Here is a 23,826-nt window from a genome sequence, read left to right on the forward strand (position 1 = left end):
GTTCACTCTTCATTAGGCTGGAATTGAATTTCCTTCAACCCGTACAGGGATCCTATCCACGCCTCGCTCTCCCTGCAGGGAGAACCTTGCCGTCAGCTTCCCAAACACCCCCCTCCCAGATCCTTTCAAGGTTAGCTCGGGCTAATGTGCTAGTCCTCTCAGCGCATTCCTTGTCACGGCATCTGTCATCTTACATGTCGGAGCAGCAGGGACAGGATGTAGAAAACCTGTTCAGGAGTGTTGATGAAAGGACTTGAGCGGTCCCAGTGTGGAAAAAGCTGACCAGAGACAATCCAATCACGTTTGCCTTGGTGGCGTGTATAGAAATATATAGTCTATAGAGTCCTGAGTCGAAACCATGCTTGGTGCTCACTGTTCGAGCACATTCGCCATTGCAACAGTTACATTGGGTTAAGGTTACTAGAAATGACAAAAATAAACATTAACAGTCCGCAGTCTCCACTTTGATGACAAGCCAACATAACATCTGAATATTTCGAGTGTCATTGACATTCTTCCAGTATTTTCTTGTCTTATACTCTCCAAAATAACACACATTCTATCTACTTTCCACTTCTATACTGTAATGTGTCGCATGGTTCTGTCTGTTTTATCCAGTTCTGATCAATATTAAATGTGTCACATGGTATCATTATGAGGGATTCCGATATTGGCTTTTTTGGCCGAAAACTGATATGTCGATATTGTCTTAACTCTTAATTTCCGGTGCCGATATTGGTCGATACGATACATGTAACATGACATATTTCCTGTGGTGGAATGAACACATGTATAGCATTTTTTAAATATTGGTTTAAAAAAAAAAAACAACATTAGACCACATCAAACTATGTAATTTAATGTTAAATTTTTTTTTTTTACTAAATAAGACATCTGACTTGCAAGTCATGTTACCAGTTTCTATGCTAAAAGTTGAAATACTTAGAAAGCAACTAGCGGGCCGGATTCAAACGCATGGTGGGCCGCATGTGGCCCCCGGACCATAGTTTGCCCACCCCTGCTCTAGACTTTTCCCATCCTAACTTTAAAGATAATAAAGCGATACACTCGCGCACTTGAACGTTACTATGAATTTTTGCAGCAGGTAAAAATCTTCAAATTCTGGCATTTGATATTGCAGCTGTCCTAAATTTAAAAAGAAAACACTCTCAAATAGGCAGTGCTGGAAAGGTTGAAGGAAGTTCATTGATCGGTGTGCGTTTTATGAATGAATAAACCATACATACACATAAAATACTAATAATAATAATAATTAAAAAAAATTAAATATTGTTTTAAATATAGATTTTTATGCTGATATTGGGCCAATAATTATCGTACATGTCAAAGGATGATATTACAAATTCCATTGCATACAAAAAAAATCCGAAATGCTGGAAAGGTTGAAGGAAGTTCATTGATCGGTGTGCGTTTTATGAATGAATAAACCATACATACACATAAAAAAAAATAATAAAAAAATTACAAAAATATTGGTTTAAATATACGTAGATTTTTATGCTGATATTGGGCCAATAATTATCATACATGTCAAAGGATGATCCATTGCATACAAAAAAAATCCGAAATGCTGGAAAGGTTGAAGGAAGTTCATTGATCGGTGTGCGTTTTATGAATGAATAAACCATACATACAAAAAATAATAAAAAAATTACAAAAATATTGGTTTAAATATACGTAGATTTTTATGCTGATATTGGGCCAATAATTATCATACATGTCAAAGGATGATATTACAAATTCCATTGCATACAAAAAAAATCCGAAATGCTGGAAAGGTTGAAGGAAGTTCATTGATCGGTGTGCGTTTTATGAATGAATAAACCATACATACACATAAATAAATAATAATAATAAAAAAAAATTTAATATTGGTTTAAATATAGATTTTTATGCTGATATTAGGCCAATAATTATCGTACATGTCAAAGGATGATATTACAAATTCCATTGCATACAAAAAAAATGACTTTTCCATGTCCTAGTTTTAGTTTTATGAGGCTGTTTTAGTGTCATCATGTTTCCATGGCCTCAGGATAAAAAGAGATGGACACCAAGCAAAGCATTTTTTTTTAAGCAATTGTTGATTTTTTTCCCTCGGTCTCCTTCATAATTGAAGTATATTTTGGAAATTGAGAACTGCTCTCTGGGGATGCTTCATTAGCACCTGTTAAGAGGAAAGATGGAAGATGAAAGCCGTATTTGGATAGCTGCCTTTTAATAAATGCTTGCTTGTCTGGGGATTAAAAATTTAAAGTTATCATCTTCCTGGCTAAACTTCTAACTAAACTAAAGGGTCGCGGGGGGAGCTGGAGCCTATCCCAGCTGTCTTCGGGCAAGAGGCGGTGTACACCCTGGACTGGTGGCCAGCCAATCACAGGGCACATATAGACAAACAACCATTCACACTCACATTCATACCTATGGACAATTTGCTAATTAACCTAGCATGTTTTTGGAATGTGGGAGCAAACCAGAGTCCACAGAGATAGCTGAGGGTGGAATTGAAGTCGGGTCTCCTAGCTGTGAGGCCTGCGTGCGAAACACTCATCCACCGTGCAGCCCAACTTTAAGTCTTTTCTTTTGGAGAATTTCATTCTCCAATTCGCCGGGTGTTTTTGAGGACAAACGCAATAACCTAACACATCCTTGCAATCGTTATTATTGTTTCTATTTAATTGAAGCTTAAATTAAGAACAGGATCTGTTCCCCAAGGACTCGTATTCGTAATTGTGGAAGTCACTGCCAGCTTAATGGGGGCCATTTTAACAGCAAAACAATTACAAATGCAAGTTTAACTATTAAGCAACAGAGAATAAAATGAGCAAGGAGAAAAGAAAAAGGCCAAGTGGGCGGCGTTTCGCCTCGTGGCATTTAGTATAGTATTAGTATGTTTTAATGGTCTTCCCCTGGAGCATGCCGAACGAATCAATCAGGAAAGATGGGAAAATAAGCTCGATACTGGATTATGATTGTTGTTTTAATATTAACGACACACGCTTCAGTCGTCCGTGTCTGCTTTGCTGAGGCAATAACTGCCACAATAAGTTAAGTTGGCAATAAAACTGAGCTTTTATATCCCTGAGCTTCCTTTTTATATCCCTGTGTGGATACATCCTAATTCGCCTTTTCCCACTCTTGTTAGCCATTGAATCATTTAACAGAAGTGATTCAGATTAAATATAACTCAAGAAAGATTTATTCATCTCATCTAAGCGCATAAAAAGGACATGGGGGAGCGTTTTGGACGTATAGCGGATCTACGCAGTTAGATGTGACGCTGTGTGTGACGTGATGCATGATGGCCATCTGAATTACAAAGGCTTTGTGGAAATGATGGTTGACTTTTCCACTTTTCTGACCTATAAATGTCATTATAATGTTGTATTCTCATGTTAAGGGATGCCAAAGTTTCAGATAATGAGGTTTGCGCATTTGGAAGTGAGCCCTGTAAGAAGTTTGGGATGGCTTAAAACACTCCGTTTCAGAAGGTGTTGCCTAAACTGTTACTTTGTGATGTCACAGAGGAGCGGGCTTCTTTATGGGCGTCGCTGTAGGCGCGATACACTCTTGTTTTTCCCCAAGCTCTGCTTCTCTGTTTACGATGCAAGCTCAGGCAGAAGTTATTGGAGCAAGAGAAAAATATTTTTATCTGTCAACGGCATTTCGAACATGAACGTGAATGTGAAATATCCGCTATCGCTAAAGCTAAAAGCAGCCCACTCTGGGCGGTGCATTAATATCGGACACGCTGTGCGTCCATGGAGGTGTTAAACGCAGCGCCGTCACAGCCGGCCTCTGAGCTCAAAGCTCTTCTGACAAAGTGTGTGCGACAATGAGTGCTCCTCAGTCAAGGGTCTCCAACTAGTAGTCACCATTTACACTCGTATTACCCGATATAGTAGACATAATATGAGTCAATAAACCATTTTACGACACAAATAACACTCATGTGTGTTACTATAAATGTGTTCCTAAGGGGAATTGTATGGCAGGTGAACAGGAAGGGATGTCAGGGTTCAGAGCTGAGTTTTTGGACAAAAATCAAGGAAAGGACTCATTATTATTATAGCGATTTTTTTTTAATATAATAAAAATATATATATTTTAAAATATATATAATATATAATAGGGCGGCACGGCGGTTTGGTGGTTAGCGTGCAGACCTCACAGCTAGGAGACCAGGGTTCAATTCCACCCTCGGCCATCTCTGTGTTCTCCCCGTGCATGCGTGGGTTTTCTCCGGGTACTCCGGTTTCCTCCCACATTCCAAAAAAAAAACATGCTAGGTTAATTGGCGACTCCAAATTGTCCATAGGTATGAATGTGAGTGTGAATGGTTGTTTGTCTATATGTGCCCTGTGATTGGCCGGCAACCAGTCCAGGGTGTACCCCGCCTCTCGCCCGAAGACAGCTGGGATAGGCTCCAGCACCCCCCCCCCCCCGCGACCCTTGTGAGGAAAAGAGGTAGAAAATGAATGATTGAATGAATAATATATAATAATATATTTATAAAATAATTAAATTAAATTATTTATTAAATTATTAATAATTAAATATTATACATTAAAATATATATATATATATATAAAATTTAAATAAAGATAAAAAATGACTTTAGTATGCATGTTTTACTAATAATAGGCCATATTCAATCACAAACCCTTTTGACTTCAACTGTTGTCCCCTTTTCCATTTATTTCACCATCCTTGCTCTCCAACAAAAAGAGACAAGAACAAGTCCTAAGACCTTCCTCATGCTGGTCCCGAGCTTGGCAGGCTGCAATGACTCCCTGAAGGACTAACACAGCCCGCAGGGATATTTTCTTTACAGCGTTAGTCAGCGGCAGTGATTTAGAGGGAACACAACATCAGCAGTGGTCGTGTAAACAGTGACTAACAGTGACTGTGTTGCTACTGGTCTGCCTCTCAAGTCACTTGATTTTTTTCCTTGGCTAATACTTCCACTTCAATTTGGTTTCCCACTTTTTGGCAGCAGTAATGCAGTTACTGCTAGAACTGGATAGTGTTTTTTTTTTCTGTATGCACTGATTTCCACTGTACTTTGACATGATCAAATAGCATGACTGTTGCCATCTGTTTAGGTCCTGCCAGTTGAACAAGCTCTAATCCAAAATGTCAGTCCAATCTGGTGGCCGTGCAGTTTGTTCAGATTTTTAATTAGTTGTTTTTATATGAAATAGAAATGCTCATCCTTAATTAATGGCAATAGGGAAGAAAAGAGCTTCATTCACACGGAGATGCTAGAACAGAAGATGTGGCAATTATCCACGGAGGACTTTTCCACAGAACCCTTTATAACCCCCTATAGGGCCCTCACTGAAATAATTATAATAATTAAAAAATTCAATCCTTCAGTGTTATTGGGGGCTTTAAGAAGACATTTTTTTCTCTTTTTACTTTTTAAAAAAGTTTCAGGTTTTGGGTGCAAAGCGTCAGAAAATTGCAATTTCCGACTTCTGAATGAAGAAGGAAGTTTGATACTCTGATCACAGCCCATGATGTCACTTCCTGTGACGTTGTCTGATCTTGGCTGATTGGCATGAGAAAGTCACATGACTCTGTTGCCTTGCTGAGACATGGGGAAACCCTATACTTGCCCTATAAAGGGATAAAGGGTTATGTTTGATTTCACACATTTCAACAATTCAACACAAAACAGGGTGAAAGTTGGGATTTTACTTCATCCCCTCCATCCTAGTATCAGTATTCCCAGTATTCCCTTACACAGACGCCGTAACGGTCTTCCTGTGTTACACAACGTTCTTCATCCATTGTTGATGGTGGTGCTACGTTGCAGATAAAGATGCAAAGAGCCAAAGAAAAAGCAAACTTTGCAAAATTTGCTGACATAGATTATGACTCGAACTCTAACTTAATCCTTAAATACTGGATAAAATTCAGTTTGGTGACATTTTTACTGACATCCTGTGTCAAATCGTACGACCTAACAAGGGACCCAAAAAAAGATGCAAAAACACAACTTCTTCAGAGAAGATCTTGTGTAGATTCTTGTGTTACATTGTGCATGACGACGATTCAAAAAAGGGTATTTGCTTTTGCTGAGTAATTTGATGACGTCAGGCTAATTTTTCCCCCAAATTATATATATACCGTAATTTCCGGACTATAGAGCGCACCTGATTGTAAGCCTCACCCACTACATTTTTAGAGGAAAACCCATTTTGTACATACACAAAATGGGCCGCATTTGTCCGCATTAAAACATGTAAACATATTTACAAAGAAAGACGGTACACAGAGAGAATTTTCAAATAATATAACTTAACAATAATAATAATCTAACTTTCTTCACAAAGGGTGCCTGTGACGCGGCAGTAAAACGGTAGCAACATGGTAACAACACGCTAGCAACACAATAGCAACACAGTATAACAGGTCTGGTAAAAGAACATACTGGTAAAAAAATCACGGTAAGCCGTCTTCATCTTCCTCCTTTGAACTGAAGTCATCGATTTTTGTTTATGCCAAGTTTTACCTGCAGCAGCTCTGTTTCCTTCTTTATCGGACTAGCTTGAAAGCGGCGTCATATGCATTTATTTTTGCATTTTCCATGATGAGGGTATGTTCACGCTAATTTAATTTATACACAAGACAAGAAGTTGCAGTCTTTCCTCGACGCATATATATTCCACCGGTCTTAATCTTACCTTTTCTACTCGAGAGCCCCAGGCGGCCGTTAGAAAAATTACATAAATTGGCCGCATCACTGAATAAGCCGCAGGGTTGAAAGTTTGGGGAAAAAAAAGTAGCGGCTTATAGTCCGGAATTTTATGGTAGTCCAAATTTTACAACCTTGGGGAAATTGAACTGATGCTGAGAGTAGAAATACTTTCATTCATTCATTCATTTTCTACCGCTTTTTCCTCACGAGGGTCGCAGGAGGTGCTGGAGCCTATCCCAGCTGTCTTTGCGCGGGAGGCGGGGCACAGCCAATCACAGGGCACATATAGACAAACAACCATTCACACTCACATTCATACCTATGGACAATTTGGAGTCGCTAATTAACCTAGCATGTTTTTGGAATGTGGGAGGAAACCGGAGTACCCGGAGAAAACCCACGCATGCACGGGGAGAACATGCAAACTCCACACAGAGATGGTCGAGTGTGGAATTGAACCCTGGTCTCCTAGCTGTGAGGTCCGCGCACTAACCACTAGACCACCGTGCCGCCCAGTAGAAATACTTATCATTGTCTAATCGTGTCTGTGACTTGGGTGAAATCGTACATGTCAACATGCGGATAAGCAGGCTTTAAAAACAAACAGAGCATCCTCACCCTTATAAGACGACCTCAGTCAGAATTCTCCTGCTGTAAACATGCGACTGTGCTTCAAGGCTGAGAAATTGTCCTCTCCTTTTATCAAAATACGGCTTTCATCACTTTGCGCGACGACTGCAAAAGTGCATGTGTACGACATCTCTCTTCATTGCCTCGGTCGCTCTTAAAGCTGTGTGTATTTCGCGTGAAAGGAAAAGGAGGAGGAGGAGGGGGCGGATGGGGGGGATCTTTAAATTCCCTCCAGACTGGCTTATATCATCACAGACGCTCCCATGGCATCCTTTTTTTTTCTTTTTTCTTTTTTTTTTTTTAATGACGGTTGCAGAAAAGCAGCTTCGGAGCCTGGCAGCCAGAAAGAGGAAAAAAAAAAAAATATGTGACTGAGTTCACAGGAGAAGCCGAATATTTTGGAGGGAATAAATTAGCAGCTTCTCTCTTTGGTAATGCGCCAGGCCTTGTGGGAAGAAACACAGCGAGTTGAAAAGAAAAGCCGTGGCTGTCTTATTGGCTCTCATTGTAATTGGAAGTTAATTGACACGTCTATTGTTAGTCCAATGGAGACTGCTTGGATAAACAAAATAGATTATGTTGTTATGTTGTTCATTCATTCATTCATTTTCTACCGCTTATTCTCACGAGGGTCGCGGAGGGTGCTGGAGCCTATCCCAGCTGTCTTCGGACGAGAGGCGGGGTACACCCTGGACTGGTGGCCAGCCAATCACAGGACATATATAGACAAACAACCATTCACACTCACATTCATACCTATGGACAATTTGGAGTCGCCAATTAACCTAGCATGTTTTTGGAATGTGGGAGGAAACCGGAGTACCCGGAGAAACTTGCCTTCTAAGACGACGTAATGTCTGTTTTGGTTAAGTAGTTTGTGAACTAAATTACCTGCAAAAATTGCGACTTATACTCCAGTGCGACTTATGTATACTTTTTCTACCCACTGTATTTTCTGTGCGACTTATAGTCCGGAAAATACGGTATTTTGACGGTAACGATTCTTTTTTTGGTTGATTACCGTATTTTCTGGACTATAAGTCGCTCCGGAGTATAAGTCACACAAGGCCAAAAATGCATAATTAGGTAGAAAAAAACATACATAAGTCGCACTATAGTATAAGTAGCATTTTTATGGGTAATTTATTTTACAAACTACTTGACCAAAACAGACATTACGTCCTCTTGGAAGGCAAGTTCTAACAATAAAAGAATAGAGAACAGGCTGAGTAGGTGTAAGATATGCTAACACAATGGTTATTCAGCTACACAAAAAATAAACATAAACAGAAAAGGTGTCCAGTGTTTATGTAACATAAACACTTTTTTCATTTATAAGTCGCTCTGGAGTATAAGTCGCAGGAACAGCCAACCTATGAAAAAAAGTGCGACTTATAGTCCGGAAAATACGGTATTTTGACGGTAACGATTCTTTTTTCAGTTGATTACCGTATTTTCTGGACTATAAGTCGCTCCGGAGTATAAGTCGCACAAGGCCAAAAATGAATAATTAGGTATAAAAAAACATACATAAGTCACACTGGAGTATAAGTAGCATTTTTATGGGTAATTTATTTGACAAACTACTTAACCAAAACAGACATTACGTCCTCTTGGAAGGCAAGTTCTAACAATAAAAGAATAGAGAACAGGCTGAATAGGTGTAAGATATGCTAACACAATGGTTATTCAGCTACACAAAAAATAAACATAAACACAAAAGGTGTCCAGTGTTTATGTAACATAAACACTTTTTTCATTTATAAGTCGCTCTGGAGTATAAGTCGCAGGAACAGCCAACCTATGAAAAAAAGTGCGACTTATAGTCCGGAAAATACGGTATTTTGACGGTAACGATTCTTTTTTCAGTTGATTACCGTATTTTCTGGACTATAAGTCGCTCCGGAGTATAAGTCGCACAAGGCCAAAAATGAATAATTAGGTATAAAAAAACATACATAAGTCACACTGGAGTATAAGTCGCATTTTTATGGGTAATTTATTTTACAAACTACTTAACCAAAACAAAACCAAACAGGAACAGCCAACCTATGAAAAAAAGTGCAACTTATAGTCTGAAAAATACGGTAATTGTGCATTTTTGGCCTTGTGCGACTTATAGTCCAGAAAATACGGTATACATGACAAAATTTGTGTCAAAGTGAAAGTTATGCTTGAAATGTGTCATTTTTTTTTTATTGAGAACTGATATTTTGCTAAAACTTACCTATGTTCTACTGCGGATTTCTAAAGAACAGAAAAGGGTAGAATTTTTTTTTTTCTGATGAAAGACGATTGTCTAATCTTTGTGGTGTATTGTACCATGTGTAGAACACATGTTCTGTGTGCCTTGAAAAATCTGAAAAATCATTTTTAAAAATGTCCTGTCGTGAAGGAGTTAATGATAAACCCCACCTTAATCCACAAAGTCAGAAAAGGCAACGTGAGTGGTGATTCGGACCAGTGAATGCAAACTATCGGTGTTAAAGCACCCTTGAAAGAGTCGTCATGAGTGACCCATGTGTCCATGTCCTGCACGTCACATTCTAATAAAGACTAATGTGTTTCCAGACGCCGGCCCCTACTCTCAATTAGCGTGATTTACAGCGTCGTTGACTGTCCCGTAAACCAGTCAAACTGTCTCCCAATTCATTCATCTTAAATTAACCATAGATAATTAGCCGCCATAACCTTTCCCCTGTCCCCTGAACGTGGATTGAAACGCTTCATTCTTTCTTCCTGTCAGGGAGAAAGAAGGTTATGCGGGATTCAGCCCAGGCATGTCGAAGTTTAGCCGCAAATCGATCTCCTAATGAGTTGTCGCTAATGGCCCTGACCTATGGCCGCGTTATGAAGGTGAAGTCTTACTCTTTTCTTTGCGAGGGGTGGCATCATCAACACTCATTGCTTTTCTCCTGACAGACTTATTTGTTTGGAACATTGGCTAACAAATGACATCATTATGATGATGGTGGAATCGAGGGCATCAATTTCAGACATTTAGGGGTTTTGTCAGGTCGGGAATCCAAATAGGATCTTTGCAATAAAGTGTGTGACTTTGAGAATTGTCAGTCCGCTCCTGTGACTTGCTGTTTTTATTTTAGGACTTTTGTTTCCATGAAAGTAGTAAGTTTTGGTTTCATTTGTTGTGGTATGGTTTGGATCAGTCATTGTTTTTTGGAATCCTAAATTCATTCATTTTCTACCACTTATCCTCATGAGGGTCGCGGAGGGTGCTGGAGCCTATCCCAGCTGTCTTCCGGCGAGAGGCGGACTCCCTGGACTGGTCGCCAGCCAGCCAATCACAGGGCACATATAGACAAACAACCATTCACACTCACATTCATACCTATGGACAATTTGGAGTCGCTAATTAACCTAGCATGTTTTTGGAATGTGGGAGGAAACCGGAGTACCCGGAGAAAACCCACGCATGCACGGGGAGAACATGCAAACTCCACACAGAGATGGCCGAGGGTGGAATTGAACCCTGGTCTCCTAGCTGTGAGGTCTGCGCGCTAACCACTTGACCACTTATTATTATTATTCATTCATTCATTCATTTATTTTCTACCGCTTTTCCTCATGAGGGTCGCGGGGGTGCTGGAGCCTATCCCAGCTGTCTTCGGGCGAGAGGCGGGGTACACCCTAGACTGTCAGACAATCACAGGGCACATATAGACAAACAACCATTCACACTCACATTCATACCTATGGACAATTTGGAGTCGCTAATTAACCTAGCATGTTTTTGGAATGTGGGAGGAAACCGGAGTACCCGGAGAAAACCCACGCATGCACGGGGAGAACATGCAAATTCCACACAGAGATGGCTGAGGGTGGAATTGAACTTGGGTCTTCTTGCTGTGTGGCCTTTACGCTAACCACTCATCCTCCATGCATCCATTTAATGATTATTGCAACCAAAGTTACTATGGTTATCAATATCATTATCAGAGATGTTCGATAATTATCGGTATCAGCATAAAAATGTGATATCGGTTGACATTGGTATCAGGTCTTTTTTTAAGATCATGAAAACCGATATTAAAAAATGCTGTTTCCAACACATATGTGGTCATTCAACCATATTTCATGTTACACATATCGGTATCGGCTGATATCGGTATCGGCACAGTGTACAATCATCCCCCATTTATAGTGGTTAAATGCAATAATTACGATAACGACAGTATGAAACGGAGTCATAAACATCAAAACAAACAAAATTATGTTGTCATGATTTTTCAATGAGTGCATTCTCTACTTCCAAGCATACAGAGTACGACTGAGGTACTTTAATTTGGTACAACCCAGGTACCCCTTTATTATAAACGTAATCAAATGTGTACCGTAAGGAATTGAACCACCCGGCGGAAAGATATTAACTAACAATTTCCCACATGAAGAATATCACAGCGGAGAGAGATGTATCGGTCGTGAATGATTAGAAGATCTTGTTTGACGTTTTTTGTTGGTTTTGGCGGGTCCTGCCGTCCCTTGGGATCAGTGATGCTTTCCTCCGAGAGACAAACTGCTGCCAAACGACATCAAAACCAGGAAAGACAAAGCAAAGAAGACGGAATCAAACGATGAGCTTTCTGAGTTGAAACCAGACTCCCTGTCATTTTAGCAGCGGGAGTTTATCCTTTTATGGTTTTTGAAAAAAGGACTGCTGCCTGTCCTCCATCATGTCCTCTGATATTCAGAATCCAATTAGTAGATGTGTTGTGTATGTGTGTGTGTGGGGGAGGGGGGGGGGGCACCTTAGTGACAACGGGGCGATTGTAAGAACTGCTATCAAGGAGGAACACTGTCTGAGGTAATATTTTATTAATGAGGGCTCTGTATGTCTGTCGGCATTCTGCAAATAACATCCGAAGTTTTTAGGATTTTTTTTCATGATGCACAGAACAGTAAAAAAAAAAAAAAAATCTCATCACTTTGGGCCATGCTATGTTTATAGTTGAATGGAACATAAAAATATATAATTCCATTATTCTCACCCACAGACATACAAAAAAATCCCTTTTTATTAACAATTGCCTTCACTCTAAAAAACAAGAGAATGCAATATACCTGCATCCTGTTCTCCGCACCACCCTCGGCTTTTCTAAGTGCTTTTATGAGCGGAGATGGACCACAACGTGGCTCGTTGGGGCGCCCTTTATAAAAGATCCCTTTATTAAATTACTGATAAAAAAAAAAAAAACAACGGGTGGTTTGCTTGTTCGGATTGACAGTTATTGCACCTAATATTCAGAGAATGAAACATGACCTGTTGATATGGTGACAGAGCGGAGAGATTTATAAGGCGGGATTGAGTTCTGTGGAAGGCAACAGAAAAAAAAAATGGCGGATCCATCTGTTTTCTATGCTGTATATGCTGAGCCTACTTTGGCTGTCTTTGGATGAGAAGTGGGGTACACCCCAGCCAATCACAGGGCCACACAAGGATCACATTATCAGAATACCTTAAATACCGATAAAGCAGACTGTTCATTACCGTAAATTTGCCAATTAACTCATTCAATCCCAGATATTTTTCAAAAGCCGTCCCTGTTGGTCATCATCATTTTTGATCATTTTGAGGGATTTTTCAAGGCACACAGAATATTGCGTTCGTGGGCTCCAGTATATAGACATGTTCCATAGACCTGTTCCTTGCTCATGTTTTTTTTTAGGGTTTTAGAATTGCATCAAAGACGGGATCAACTACTCTCATTCAGTGGATACGGACCTGTTGCTGCAGTTTTCCCACTGTGCTTTAATCATTAGCCACGTATACATGGACCCAAATATTCCAATTCCATTCGGGTTATTTGCTCAAACGGAACCGAGTTGAAGAATTGAACCGGTGGAATATTCCTTTCCCCAATCCGATTGAAGTATCTTGTACCCGCTCAAACGGAAAGTTGTCAGACTGCGTTCTTCTTCGTGGTGTTTTTCTTCTTCTGCTGTTTATTGGCGGTTGGCAAGCAGCTTTCGTGTGCATTAGCGCCATCTTTGGAACAGAATCCAAACACTTCTATACGCCATTCACAAGTCCAGTTTTATTAAAAAAGAAATTACATATCTATATAAAACATGTGTCGAGCTTAATTAGCAAGATTGAACTTTATCTTTTCCTGTTCCCGGGTGCGTTCTTTCAGTGAACGCTGACATATGATGTAACACGCAGCTCCAGACGTTCTTCGATTTAAAAAAAAAAAAAAAAAATGGAGGCGAGCAATCGGCACTGGACTGCTGCGGAAAGTTTGTTTTTGATTCAAACTAAATTTCAAGACTGGACAAACGAAAAACTGGGAATACGGAGTTATTCCAACAAGTAAATAAAAACTCCAGGAAGTCGGTATCACGTGATGTTGGTGTTTACGTTTTACTACGCATGCCCCATTGACTATTCTGGTTGATTATAGCGGTGCATGTAGACACGCGATTGGAATATTCCTTTCCATGGATACCATTGCTTTCGGAAAGGTCATTCGTAAGGGGAAAAACTCCTCATGTAAACGTGGCTACTGTTGATACTGTTTATGTATGCATCCTTTTGTCAGTGTCGTATAGTTTATAATGACTGTAGTAAAAAAGTACAGACCCCAGATTGTGTGAAAAGTTTGTGTAAAAAGTTTCCCAAAAGTGTTTGTGATCTGATATAGAAAGCCAAATGGGAATAATTTACACCGGAACAGGTGGTGCTGCCAGATGCTTTGTTTTACAGCGATGGTTGACGTTTTTATCTTTTGTAACAGACTAGTAAGGATTTTATTAAAGGTCTAATTCACTCGACGGTAGTAGGTTTGAATATTTTAGTGACATCGATCTCCCCCTGCACAGAACACCTGAAAACATCGCTGGAGGAGTACATGGTCCGTTTGCCCAAAGTCCGCATCCTCAGGACCAAGAAGAGGGAGGGTCTAATCAGGACTCGACTGCTGGGGGCTGCCGCCGCTAAGGGGGAGGTCATCACCTTTCTGGACTCGCACTGTGAGGCCAACGTCAATTGGCTGCCTCCGCTACTCGGTAAGTCTGCTCTGATTGATGTTCCCTGTGTATTTAGAAGCAAAATGAAAAGTCCTTGAATACCATTAATATGCTGTACCATTGATATACCAACACTATTCAACAGTAGTGCTGCTTACTAGCAAGCTGGCTGCAAATGCAGAAGCAACAAAAACGCAGATGAATGGCGCAACAGTTGACCTTAGGATGTCATCACAGTATCTCTGCATTCAAAATGCCATCAATAATGGTAATGGTAATGGTTTAATTTCATTTGAACATGCATCAGATTACAATTGAATGCATCACATAATCAGTTCACAGTTCCACATGTCCAAAAGGAGTAGGAAGAAGCAAAGCAAATCTGGTACTTTTACAATCAGTAACTGTTACATTTGTTCACTTCCTGCTTTCCTAATATAGTTTAAGTTGTTTTTTTGTTTTTTTTTATTTATTTATTTGTTAAATTTTATTTTTGATTTTTTATCTATTTTTTTATTTTATTTTATTTTATTTTATTTTATTTTATTTTATTTTATTTTATTTTATTTTATTTTATTTTATTTTATTTTATTTTATTTTATTTTATTTTATTTTCACTCATTCATTTTCTACCGCTTATCCTCACGAGGGTCGTGGGGGGTGCTGGAGCCTATCCCAGCAGTCTTTGGGCGAGAGGCGGGGTACACCCTGGACTGGTGGCCAGCCAATCACAGGGCACATATAGACAAACAACCATTCACACTCACATTCATACCTATGGACAATTTGGAGTCGCTAATTAACCTAGCATGTTTTTGGAATGTGGGAGGAAACCGGAGTACCCGGAAAAAACCCACACATGCACGGGGAGAACATGGCCGAGGGTGGAATTGAACCTTGGTCTCCTAGCTGTGAGGTCTGCGCGCTAACCACTCATCCGCCGTGCCGCCCTTTATTTTATTTTATTTTATTTTCATCACCGACTGAAGTACGAGGTGATATGACCATATCACCTCGTGATAAAGTCGAGTCAAATTCATTGTCAGGTAGGGAGCCATGGGTTTGAGACCCCTGATGAAGGCATCTAATTTTGCGGTTATTATCATTGTGGACATATCTGTATTGGACTGAGCAGCCATTATAGAGGTGTGTTTACCACTTTATTATATAAGGTACGACTTTGGAGTGATATTAGAAGTGCAGCAATAAAGCCAAAGAAAAAGGCATGGCTCTGGATTTCTGTACAGTTTTAGCAACATCTGGTAAATTCGGAACCATTCAACTGAGAAACGTTCCGACTTTACAGATTGTGCTGTTTTCCATTCTATACGTCCAGGGTGTGTGGTAGTACTCCTAAAGCCAGAATATATATGGTATGTGGTATTCAATCTGAAATTCGCACACTATGCTTCTCAGACCGAATCGCCCAGAACAGAAAGACTATCGTCTGCCCGATGATCGATGTCATCGACCACGACAACTTTGGATACGAGACGCAGGCTGGCGACGCCATGCGTGGCGCGTTTGATTGGGAAATGTACTACAAACGCATCCCCATCCCCCAGGAGCTGAAGAAGGACGACCCCAGCGAGCCCTTTGAGTGAGTTGCGCTCATTTATTGATGTTTTTGACACTTCCTGTCGGTCCTTCGGTATTAACGGAAGATCAAGAGCAAGAACGTTCTTATTTCAATCAGAACTTGGCATGGTAAAATACTTGTTTGCATTAACAAGCGTTAAAACACAACAAGGTATAAACACACTCATACAGCCTGAGCCGCACTAGCATGCTCTGCTAAACTAAGCTTCCCATTCACGCTTCATAAGACTCGTTAAGTTTTTACGTCATCTGTTTCAGGTGGCCGTTTGGACATGTTTAGTTTGGGACAGGGGTCTCAAACTCAATTTACCTAAGGGCCTCAGGTTTTCCAAAAAAAAAAACGCATTTATTAAAAACAGAAAAATGAATAAACTTTGCTTTGGTTCCGATTTTCTACAAGAAAAGCTCTGATAAAACATTGCACTGTTCTCAAATATCTTCATTTTTTTTTCTACACAAAATAAGATCAAAAATAAAGAAAATTAATCAATCAGTAATAAATTCATATAATAATAATAAAATGGCAAATAATTACAAATTAAGAAACCACATATAGTTGGTGGGTAGACAAATTATTTTTTTCAGATTAAAATAAACAAAGCATTATTAGAGCCCTGTAGACATGACAAAACACGACTATAGTCACATTTATACTTTTTTTTTACAACATATTGCGCAACTTGCAGGGTCTTGAGACACATGCTAACTCGCAAACTAGAGAGCTAGCGACCTAAACGGTAGCCTTCAAGTTATTTCCTTAAACTTAAATAGCCAAAAACTTACCACTTCCACACGGATAGGGAGGATAACTATTAACAGTTATTTAACCTTTAACATGAACATTAATCAAAAGTAATAATTTTTTCTGGGTACATGATACCATACAGCATCCATATCAAACTTGCGCGGGCAAAAGTAGTGTCTTGGCCCGTGGGCCGCGTGTTTGAGACCCATGGTTTGGGAGATTGTGCCACAATCGAACATTCCTTTTTCTCACGGGGATGGAATTTCATTCACATGATTTCAATTTCCGCGAGATTGTGCGTTTAAGAGTAGATTTGGTTTTATTGGCCCATTCTGCGATTCAGTCTGTGAATGCTGTAAGGTGGAAATGATAGAGAAAGAAGTGTAGAGACGGTAACATGAGAAATAAAACACACACATACAGTATATACATATACAGTGTGTATATGTATATACACAAATGGATTTTTTTTTCCTACAGCGTCAATGTCAATCAGAATGAAAATGAAAATCTTTGCGACTCAAATTGGATTTGAACTGATGAAGGTCATCTCGCCGGGCAAGAAGAGAAGACTAATTCAAAAAATGAGGATTGATTCCGACCATTATGCAGCTCCTTTTTCTTTTTTTTTTATCTGTATCCCTTCGTTTTTCTTATCTTCCAGTACCACGAGGCCATGATACCTACTATTATCCCAGTTAGGAATGTCGTCCAATTAATCGCTTAAAATTTTCCTCAAATGTGACCGCATGCTGAGTGTGTAATGGTTTCATTTCAGCTATTTTTAAAACGATGTGCTTCCCAAACAGGATTCCGGTTAAAGCCTGATAGATGTGTTTTGTTTTGTCTTAGCGCCCCATGAAGCGATGATCCCTCAGACAAAATACTTCCTAACAAAAGAGTTTTGAACTTATTTTGTTATGTTTATCTCTGTTTATTATTATAACTAAACTGATTATTATATTTATGAAGACAATGAAAAAAATCTTAATAGCTACATCACCATACTGTCATATTACCGTATAAATGTATTATGTATTAAAAAAATCATACGGAATACAGGAAGTGAATAACTGTACTGCACTTAGGCATCACTCAGCATAAAAATGCAATATTAGTTCATATCCGGATCTGATTTTTTTCCCGATCATGAAAACCACTTCCACTCATCTCCCTGAGGGAACACATTTATAGCGACATACACGAGCATGAGTCTTATTCATGTTATTAACTGGCTTATTAATTCTTATTATGGTACCATATTGGGTTATATGAGTGTAAAAGTGACTGTAGGGGTGTTAGTTCATGTTGAGAGGGCTCTAATAATGTAAAAAAAATATTTAGCAGGTCATAAACAGGTTATGTATGCTGTAATTGCTAAAAAAAAAATATAACAAAGTACCGTATTGGGTTATATGACTGTAAAACTGACTGTAGGGGTGTTAGTTCATGTTGAGAGGGCTCTAATAATGTAAAAAAAATATTTAGCAGGTCATAAACAGGTTATGTATGCTGTAATTGCTAAAAAAAAATATAACAAAGTACCGTATTGGGTTATATGAGTGTAAAAGTGACTGTAGGGGTGTTAGTTCATGTTGAGAGGGCTCTAATAATGTAAAAAAAAATTTAGCAGGTCATAAACAGGTTATATATGCTGTAATTGCTAAAAAAAATATATATAACAAAGTACCGTATTGGGTTATATGACTGTAAAACTGACTGTAGGGGTGTTAGTTCATGTTGAGAGGGCTCTAATAATGTAAAAAAAAAAATTTGCAGGTCATAAACAGGTTATGTATGCTGTAATTGCTAAAAAAAAAAATATAACAAAGTACCGTATTGGGTTATATGACTGTAAAACTGACTGTAGGGGTGTTAGTTCATGTTGAGAGGGCTCTAATAATGTAAAAAAAAATATTTAGCAGGTCATAAACGGTTTTGTATGCTGTAATTGCTAAAAAAAAAATATAACAAAGTCATTTATCACTGTCGGGTCTGGAACCGATGAACCACAATAAACCACAATATCAGTCAAATATAGTCCCAGAAGTTGGATGTAGTCGCTTCCTAGTTTCAGTTATTTTAAGCTGTTTGCTTTAGGCGGACATCCTGTCACTTAAGACGACCGTGGCACAGTGGTTTAAGAGTGTCAGCAAATGTTTACCATCTTGCAGGTCTCCGGTGATGGCAGGAGGGCTGTTCGCCACAGACAGGAAGTGGTTCTGGGAGCTTGGCGGGTATGATACGGGTCTGGAGATCTGGGGAGGAGAACAGTATGAGATATCCTTCAAGGTAAAGAAACAATAGTGATCAGTTGCGTTACGTTACGTTGACAATTACTCATGGTGTGTTTACTTTGTGTATTGAATTTATTTTCTAATGGGGGAAAAATAAAATTATTAGTTTATTTAGGTAACGTTTCGGTCTGTTTGACCTTCATCAGACATATTAAATTCCATCTCCGCCCTCAGCTCAGCTTCAGTTTGGGGTTTTTTTCCTCCCAACCTCCTCTTTCTATAAAAGGTGTTGAGGATTTACTGATTTTTTATATATATATATATATATATATATATATATATAAAAAAACTGTTTTTTTAAATCATTAGCATGGTTGCCCCTATTTGTACATGTGTTCATGTGTTGTGTTTGAATTAAATTATGTATAGAAAAATGTTTTTTCATATTATGTTAAAATCTGTACACCTGTTAAATGAATGTTATTGCCCTTCGACAGGTGATACTCATCAAAACAGGTCGCCCCCTAAGTCCCCGGATTGGTTGCCTGCACCCATCGGGGACATACATACATATATATGTGTTTAGGGCAGAGATGGGGTTTAAAAATAAAGTATAAAATTATGTAATAGAAAAATGAATAGAGTTTATAGATCCAGTTTGACAAACGAGAGATGTAGCTGCATCCTGGATCGATAAGAATCAGCCATAAATCCTTAGATCGATTGTCGAGACAAGACTAGCAACCACTTGACAGTCCATCTCTTCAACGCAAGAGCCTCGGTGTCGGCGAAAGTCTTTGGTAAATTTGGTAAAACTAACTTTTTTTGAGAGAAGATTTAAAAAAAAATACAAGAAAAATTCAGTACTGTATACTGGAGTCTTAACTGTCTTAACTGTGCAGCAAACAACATAAATATGAATAATATATATTTCCATTGACATCCATCAGTGGCTCCACCCTTCTTATCCATCTAAAAGCATATGTAAGCATTTTATGGGTACCACCCTAGAAAGAAACCCAGTCGTGGTCCCCCAAGATTGTGACTGGAAGATATTCCCCATGAATGTTTCGGCTCTCGTTGACGTCAAAGCCAAACAAACCGAGTTGCACAGGAGACTCCGTATCAATCATGCTCAAAAACGACTTATTAGATTTGTGCTTTTGTTTGGTGTTTTCAACATGAATTATTCTTTAAGCAACGGCCACTCGGTCAGCATGCTAAGAAGCCCCTCCCCTCCTCGCCCCCCCTCATCATCCTCTGTGAGCTGAGTGTCCTGTCACAGTAATTGAATTGTGCTTTGAAAGAGCAGAGCTTGTGTCATCTCACTTAATCAAGCACAAAGGCCACCCTTGGGGAGTCTGATGTGATGGGACGGATGCTGCGGCGCAAATAAAGCAAATGTTGTTTGTCCCCTGCTGGACGTTTGTTTGTTGGGAATAGAAATTGAATGTCCCCGCTGTCAAATTTGCTCCACTCTCAACTGGCTGTTTATATGAACTTACAGGATGTCTTTATGGCGAATGGTGTACATGTGTATAGGACGTGTATATAATGTCATTTTCAAAGGTTATTAATTACATTTAAATCGCTACATTTTGAAGAAAAAAGTTTGAATAATTTTATCCGTGATATATATTTTTATATTATAATATTATGGTACATTATTCTAATATTACTGAATTTTATTTATAATATTATTCATAATAATTGAAATAAAATAAATATTAACATTCATTCATTTATTTTTGTACCGCTTATCCTTACAAGGGGCACGAGGGTGCTGGAGCCTATCCCAGCTGTCTTCGGGTGAGAGGCAGGGTACACCCTGGACTGGTGGCCAGCCAATCACAGGGCACATATAGACAAACAACCATTCACACTCACATTCATACCTATGGACAATTTGGAGTCGCTAATTAACCTAGCATGTTTTTGGAATGTGGGAGAAAACCCACGCATGCACGGCGAGAACATACAAACTCCACACAGAGATGGCCGAGGGTGGAATCGAACTCGGTTCTCCTAGCTGTGCGGCCCGCGTGCAAACCACTTGTCCACCGTGCAGCCGATTGAATATATTTTTGATGATATTTTTGTTATTATAATATTATGGTACATTATTCTAATATAACTGAATGTTATTTATAATATTATTTATATTATATATATTATTTATTTAAGAGAATTATATATATATGAATATATATAGACATATATATAAATAAATAATATATTTAGATATATATGTTTTATATAAATGTTATATATATATATATATATATTAATAATACTCTTTAACTGCTTCACATGGTCCCCCTCCCTTATTTATTGTATGTTCTTATTTATTGTTGACTCATATGTTCTCTTTTATCTTGTATTTTATATTGCGACCTTGAGTGTCCTGAAAGGCGCTTTGAAATAAAATGTATTATTATTATTTATAATAATTTAAATAAAATAAATACTAACAAGCGAAATAAAAATATGATTTCTATTTTTATTATTTATATATCCAGTATTTAATGTTTAATAGTATGTTTCTTCGTGCAGGTGTGGATGTGTGGGGGTCGTATGGAGGACATCCCCTGCTCCAGAGTGGGACACATCTACAGGAAGTACGTCCCTTACAAAGTTCCCGGAGGGGTCAGCTTGGCCAGGGTGAGTCTCTTGATGAAAATCTTCCCACGCCAAACATAACGCTGTTCTTGTCTTGTTGACATTTAAGCTCTAAAACCTAAAAAGACAACAACAACATGCATTGTTTTGCTTGAAAATGTCAACACATCCACTGATGTCCATCATTTGAGAGGTCATGAAAGGCAGCAGGCCAAGTTCTTCCACACGGCACATACTGTAGTTATAGAAGCCAAGACCCTCCAGACAGATAATCCAGCGTTTGTGCGGGTCAAGAGATCCACCTTGCCACCTTCTGGAATGTAATCAGTGACGGAGAGTGATGGCAGCGCTGAACGGGGAGACTTCGCCGCCAGTTGAGCTGCAGGCAGTGAACCATGCTGAAGTGTGTGTGTGAATGACGGGAGATTTTTTTTTTTTTTTTTTTTTACCCCTTTTTCACATCTGTACCTTCCAAGGCCAGAGGATTTGTATTCTTCCATGCGAGACTCGCTCGCTCACTCACTCACTCAACCTGTGTTCTCATCACCATCCCCAGGCTCCAAGGCTGACTTTTCTTCTTCTTTATTTTGATTCGACTACCCTGACTGGATGAATGCTTTACTATTGCTATTGCGTGGGTCTTTGATGCTTGCAATTGTCAGAACTGAAAAAAAAAGTTTGCTGCAGGAGTCATTTGGTGCTTGTGTATCCACCTGCGAGTAATTCTTTGCCCCATTCCTTTCACTTAGAGCAAATGTTGTACAGTACCAAAAGTGTAGTTTCTGTGTCAAAAGGAAAGTGAGTACCTCAATAATCCAGTTTTAATTGTGAAAAAAAAAGTTTAAGTATAACAAAATCAACTGGGGGCGGCACGGTGGTCTAGTGGTTAGCGCGCAGACCTCACAGCTAGGAGACCAGGGTTCAATAGCAGTGCTAAATTCCTACACCATATATTGTATGTATCTGCAACTCATTTTTCGAAATAACACTTCCTACCAGATTAATTCAAGGTGCATTCACAGACACTCTGAATTGCGAACATCAACACCACTGGAAGTCGGCAGTATTCTATTTTAAAAAATAGCAATGGCTAAGATGGCCCAGTTTAAACTAAAAACTAAAAAGTCTCATTTTCTGATTCCAGAACCTGAAGCGAGTGGCGGAGGTATGGATGGACGAGTACGCCGAATACATCTACCAGCGGCGACCCGAGTACCGCCACCTGTCTGCGGGTGACATGACGGCACAGAAGGAGCTGAGGAGCAGCCTGAACTGCAAGAGCTTCAAGTGGTTCATGAATGAGGTGGCCTGGGATCTGCCCAAACACTACCCACCCGTGGAACCTCCCGCCGCTGCGTGGGGGGAGGTAAGTCAGCTGAGTGAACAGGAAATGATCCACTTCCTGATGTATAACTTCTATGCGTGTTTTGTGTGGTAGATACGGAACGAGGGCAGCGGCATGTGCATGGAGACGAAACATTTTGTGTCGGGCAATCCCGTACGTCTGGAAAATTGCGTCAAGGCACGGGGGGAGGTGAGGTGGAGCAACGGACAGGTGAGTCTGCAAATAAATTCATCATTTATTATACGTAAAAACAGGGGAAGTTATGAATTCCTGTTAATTACACGTAACTAGTTATTTTTTTACATTTCTACAGTAGGCTGCACGATGGGCAAGTGGTTAGTGCGCAGACCTCACCAGACCTGTGTGGGGTTTGCATGTTCTTTTCCAGGTACTCCGGTTTCCTCCCACATTCCAAAAACATGCTAGGTTAATTAGCGACTCCAAATTGTCCATAGGTATGAATGTGAGTGTGAATGGTTGTTTGTCTATATGTGCCCTGTGATTGGCTGGCCACCAGTCCAGGGTGTACCCCGCCTCTCGCCCGAAGACAGCTGGGATAGGCTCCAGCACCCAACGCGACCCTCGTGAGGAAAAAGCGGTAGAAAAGGAATGAATGAATATTTGCGGGCTGCACGGCAGTCGAATGGTTAGCGTGCAGACCTCACAGCTAGAAGACCCGAGTTCAATCCCACCCTCGGCCATCTCTGTGTGGAGTTTGCATGTTCTCCCCGTGCATGCGTGGGTTTTTTTCCAGGTACTCCGGTTTCCTCCCACATTCCAAAAACATGCTAGGTTAATTAGCGACTCCAAATTGTCCATAGGTATGAATGTGAGTGTGAATGGTTGTTTGTCTATATGTGCCCTGTGATTGGCTGGCGACTAGTTTTTTTTTGTGTTGATTCATTCATTTTCTACCACTTATCCTCACAAGGGTTGCGGG

At 39.5% G+C, this 23,826-nt stretch overlaps 1 protein-coding gene across 2 annotated transcripts in view; it reads left to right on the top strand.

The window, feature by feature from the left end:
• galnt10 (polypeptide N-acetylgalactosaminyltransferase 10) overlaps positions 1–23,826 on the top strand; it is a 127,595-nt gene that overhangs the window by 98,974 nt on the left and 4,795 nt on the right. For both annotated transcript variants that reach the window (XM_058086511.2, XM_078787785.1), the window contains exons 5-10: positions 14,195–14,380; positions 15,758–15,941; positions 18,860–18,977; positions 21,476–21,583; positions 22,686–22,907; positions 22,980–23,096. In XM_058086511.2, coding sequence (XP_057942494.2) covers positions 14,195–14,380; positions 15,758–15,941; positions 18,860–18,977; positions 21,476–21,583; positions 22,686–22,907; positions 22,980–23,096 — 935 coding nt within the window. The remainder of the gene's footprint in view (positions 1–14,194; positions 14,381–15,757; positions 15,942–18,859; positions 18,978–21,475; positions 21,584–22,685; positions 22,908–22,979; positions 23,097–23,826) is intronic.

Source organism: Doryrhamphus excisus, linkage group LG21, assembly GCF_037039965.1.
Source record: "Doryrhamphus excisus strain RoL-2023G ecotype Guam linkage group LG21, RoL_Dexc_Guam_v1.1, whole genome shotgun sequence".
NCBI lineage: Eukaryota > Metazoa > Chordata > Actinopteri > Syngnathiformes > Syngnathidae > Doryrhamphus > Doryrhamphus excisus.